Source organism: Phaenicophaeus curvirostris, chromosome 15 (genome assembly GCF_032191515.1).
Source record: "Phaenicophaeus curvirostris isolate KB17595 chromosome 15, BPBGC_Pcur_1.0, whole genome shotgun sequence".
NCBI classification, from domain to species: Eukaryota; Metazoa; Chordata; class Aves; order Cuculiformes; family Cuculidae; genus Phaenicophaeus; species Phaenicophaeus curvirostris.
The window spans coordinates 19484933-19488976 of NC_091406.1; the positions used below are offsets into that span (position 1 = coordinate 19484933).

At 57.7% G+C, this 4044-nt stretch overlaps 1 protein-coding gene across 1 annotated transcript; it reads right to left on the reverse strand.

Moving 5' to 3' along the window:
• Positions 1–394: 394 nt before the first annotated feature.
• Positions 395–2836, reverse strand: LOC138727214 (protocadherin beta-15-like). The gene has a single exon (XM_069869503.1). The coding sequence runs from the start codon at positions 2834–2836 to the stop codon at positions 395–397; it is 2442 nt and encodes an 813-aa protein (XP_069725604.1).
• Positions 2837–4044: the final 1208 nt, after the last annotated feature.

The window sequence follows — 4044 nt, forward strand, 5'->3', positions numbered from 1 at the left end:
CAGAAACAGCTCCATGCATGCATCACCTTGTAACACAATACCTTGCCATTGCATTACGGCACAGAAAGAGATCCATGAACTTGGCCAACAGCAAGTGATAGAAGAACTACGGTGGTAGCAACGGAATGAAACCCACTCTGAAAGCATCTAAGATGCCTTTAATAGAGTTGAACAATTATATCATCATAATTAAGGAGACTTAAGTTTATTTTGGGGCTTTTTCTGGTGTTTTGGAGGAAGAGACAACTTTTCTTCTGGTTTCGGCAACTTCAGGGCAGGAAAAATGATGCTAAATGTAAAGGCAGATTAACTCTAGGGAAGCCATTGCCACAAGTTATAGCCTGGACCATTTCCTATCACAAGGCTCGAAGCCTCTGGCTGTGCTGACTCCATCCTAGTTAAAGGAAAGACTATTGAACTCTTCCCCAGAGAACATCCCTATGTTCTCTGGTAGCACATCCTCAGTGGTGAGAGGACCATGGGGAAAATCCTGTTCACCATCAGTGTCCCCGCCCAGGGCACAGTGCTGTGGTGGCAGGCTGGGCAGGATGGGCTTCAGGAACTTGAACTCGCTGTTGCCCGAACCCGTTGTGAGGTTGATCTCATAGCAATAGGGATGGGGCAGGGTCCCTGCAGAGGCTGCATCAGCCAGGCTGCTTGGCAAGTTGCTGGCAGCATAAACCACATGCCCATCCTTCAGCTCCTTTCTCTTGCACACTTTGCAAGCGATGAAGGTTGCCATGGACACGAGGAAGAGCAATGAGACAAAGACCAGGGAAATGATTAAATAGAATGTCAGAGAGTCTTCTTCATCCTCCATGTCCAGGCTGCTGCGTGGTAGTTGGACATCTGAGAAGTCATTGAGTAGGAGTGCACTCAGTGCTGCTGTGGCCGACAGTGGTGGTCGCCCGTTGTCCCGCACCAGGATGATGAGCTTCTGCTTCACGGTGTCTCTCTCCGTCACTGGCCTCCTCAGATGCACCTCCCCACTTTGGGCACCCACCACAAACAGACCGGGGTCAGTGGCCTTCAGCAGGTGGTATGAGAGCCATGAGTTCTGCCCAGAGTCAGCATCAACAGCCACCACTTTGGTGACCAGGTACCCCACCTCAGCCGACATGGGCACCAGCTCGCTGGATGCTGGGCTGCTGTCCTGGGCTGGATGCAGCACCAGTGGGGCATTGTCATTCTCATCCACCACAACAACGCGGACAGTGACGTTGGCACTGAGGGGAGGAGATCCTGCATCAGAGGCAATCACCAAGACCTCAATCTGCTTCAGCTGCTCATAGTCCAGAGGCCGCAGCACAAACACGTGCCCATTCTCAGAGTTCACAGAAATGCAGGAACAGGGAGGCTGCCCTGTGGGGTGAGCTGGTGCCAGGGAATAGGTCACCTTGGCATTGGGTCCTACGTCAGCATCTGCCCCATACACGGTTCCAACCAGCATGGTGGGAATATTATTCTCACGCACATACATGGTATATGATGTCTGGTTGAAGACAGGTGCATTGTCGTTGACATCAGAGATGTCCACCGTGAAGGTCTGGGTGGTGGTGAGAGAAGGTGAACCCGCGTCTGCTGCTGTGACAGTTACAATGTACCGTGCCATTTCCTCCCGGTCCAGTGAGCTCACAGTCACCAGCTCATAGTAATTCTTATAGGCTGGCCGCAGGGAGAATGACAGCTGGCCCTCGAGGGCACAGATGATCTTTCCGTTGGCTCCAGCATCACGGTCCCTGACAGTGAAGAAGGCAACCACTGTCCCAGGTAATGCGTTCTCAGGGAGGGGGCTGCTGAAGGAACTCACCACCAGCTCTGGTGCATTGTCATTCACATCCAGCACCTCCACCAATACCTTGCAGATCGCTGAGAGGCCCCCACCATCTGTAGCCTGCACTCTGAGCTCGTGTTTCTGTGCTGTCTCAAAGTCCAGAGGCTTTCTGAGTTTAATTTCACCGCTCCTGGCATCAATAACAAACATTGTTTCACTCTGGCCAACCTCTTGGCGGAACTGGTAGAAAATTTCACCATTAGAACCTGCATCCAGATCAGTTGCCACCACGCTCAGAACCACCGTGCCCTCAGGGGCATTTTCCAAAACCTGACCGACATACAGCTCCTGTGTGAAGACGGGAGCGTTGTCATTTGCATCTAGTATGACAATGCGGATTTCGGTGGTCCCACTCCTCGGGGGAGAGCCCCCGTCCACAGCAATGAGACTGAAACTCATCTCTGCCTGCTCCTCCCTGTCTAGAGGCTTTTCCAAAACCAATTCCACATATTGATCGTCGTCATTCCGACTCCCAAAGGAGACACTAAAGTACTCGTTCTCGGGAGAGATGCTGTAACCCTGAATACTGTTGCTGCCAATATCCAGGTCTCGTGCCCCCATTAGCGGGAAACGCGAGCCGGGGTTGCTGGTCTCAGGGATCCTAAGCGTGATCTGCTCGTCCGGGAAGCGGGGCGAGTGGTCGTTGACGTCCCGCACGGCCACCTCGATGCGGAAGAACTGCAGCGGGTCGGCCAGCAGCAGCTCCAAGGGCAGCGTGCAGGCGGGCGCCTGGGCGCACAGCTCCTCCCGGTCGAGCCTCTCGGCCACGACGAGGCGGCCGGTGGCGCGGTCCAAGCGCAAGCGCTGCCGGCCGTCCTCCGAGGCCAGGCGGGCGCGGCGAGCCGAGAGCTGCGCCGGGGCCAGCCCCGCGTCCTCGGCCACGTCGGCTACGAGCGAGCCGCTCGGCGCCTCCTCGGCTACGGAGTAGCGCAGGGGCTGGGAGCGAGCGTGCGGCAGCGAGAGGAGAGCAGAGAGACAAAGCACTTGCCTTGCGATCGCCATGGCGGGGCGGCGGGCGGGCTCCGGCGGGCGGCTCGGGCGCGCGGTCCTCGGCGGCGAGCGGCGCCCGGCAGCGGCGAGGGCGGCGGCGAGGGCGGCGGCGAGGGCGGGCGGGCTCCCTGGGGCCGAGTGCGGCTGGCGGCCCGGCAGCGGCTGGCCCGGGGCCCCGCTCGCCGCCGCTCGCCGCCGCCCGGCTGCGCTGCGCTCGGCAGGGCCGGGCCGGGCTCGGGCGCCTCCCCGCCCGCAGCCGCTCGGCGCCGCCTTGGCCGGGAGCTCCCCCCTGCGGGCCGCGGCGGGACTGCGCCTCCCGCCACCGCCACCGCCACCGCGCTTCCCTCTCGCCGAGACACACGCTCCGCGCTCCGCTCGCCGCACCCGGCGGCCTTGCAAGGGCTCCAGAGGGCTTTGTGCTCAGCGACCGGGCTGAGCTCCTGCCCCGGGGGGAGGAGGCGGCGCCGCAGGGCTGGGAGATAAAAGGCAGCGAAGCACACCGGGAGGTCACTAATTAGAGTCCCGGATACACAAACGCTAACGGTCCGGAGCTAACGGAGAGAGCAGCAAAGCCCAGGGATCTAAGGACACGCAGCGATGGGACATTAAAGGCACCATTCAAATGTCACCTGCAAGAGGTCCAAGCCCCAAATTTGTAAAGCAGTTCCGTGGGGGAAGTTTATCCTATATTGACGGAGAGGTGGAGGGTGTGGGGAGCGCGGCCAGGCAGTGAGAGATGATAGGCAGGAAAACACACAGCGAAGTCACTAATTAGAGCCCCAGATACACAAACACCGACCAGCAGGAGCTAACGGAGACAACAGCAAAGCCCAGCAGGAGCTATCGGAGAAAGCAACAATGCCCAGGGATCTAAGGACATGCAGCGATGGGACATTAAAGTCACCATTCAAGTTTCAACTGCAAGATGTTCTTCCTGAAACTTTGTAACGCGAATGGGCCAAAAGAGATCATCCCACATTATCAGAAAGTGACTCAGTAGAAAGATCAAAGTGTTTACGAGCCCTTTGACAGGGAGTCTAGGAATAGGCAAAGCCTGTTGTGGGGTGAACAAAAAGGGTCTCATAGGAAAGAGCAACCTGCTACAAGAATCGATCGAGTTTGTTCCCTCCGATTCCAAACAGGGAGACCGCTCGACGGCGCTTTGAGCAGCATCTCTCGGTCCTCTGCTTCCCACAGAAAATCGCCCTCCATCTTGCTCC

Coding starts and splice junctions, on each gene's coding strand:
- LOC138727214 (XM_069869503.1), bottom strand. CDS start 2,836: ATGGCGATCGCAAGGCAAGTGCTTTGTCTCTCTGCTCTCCTCTCGCTG.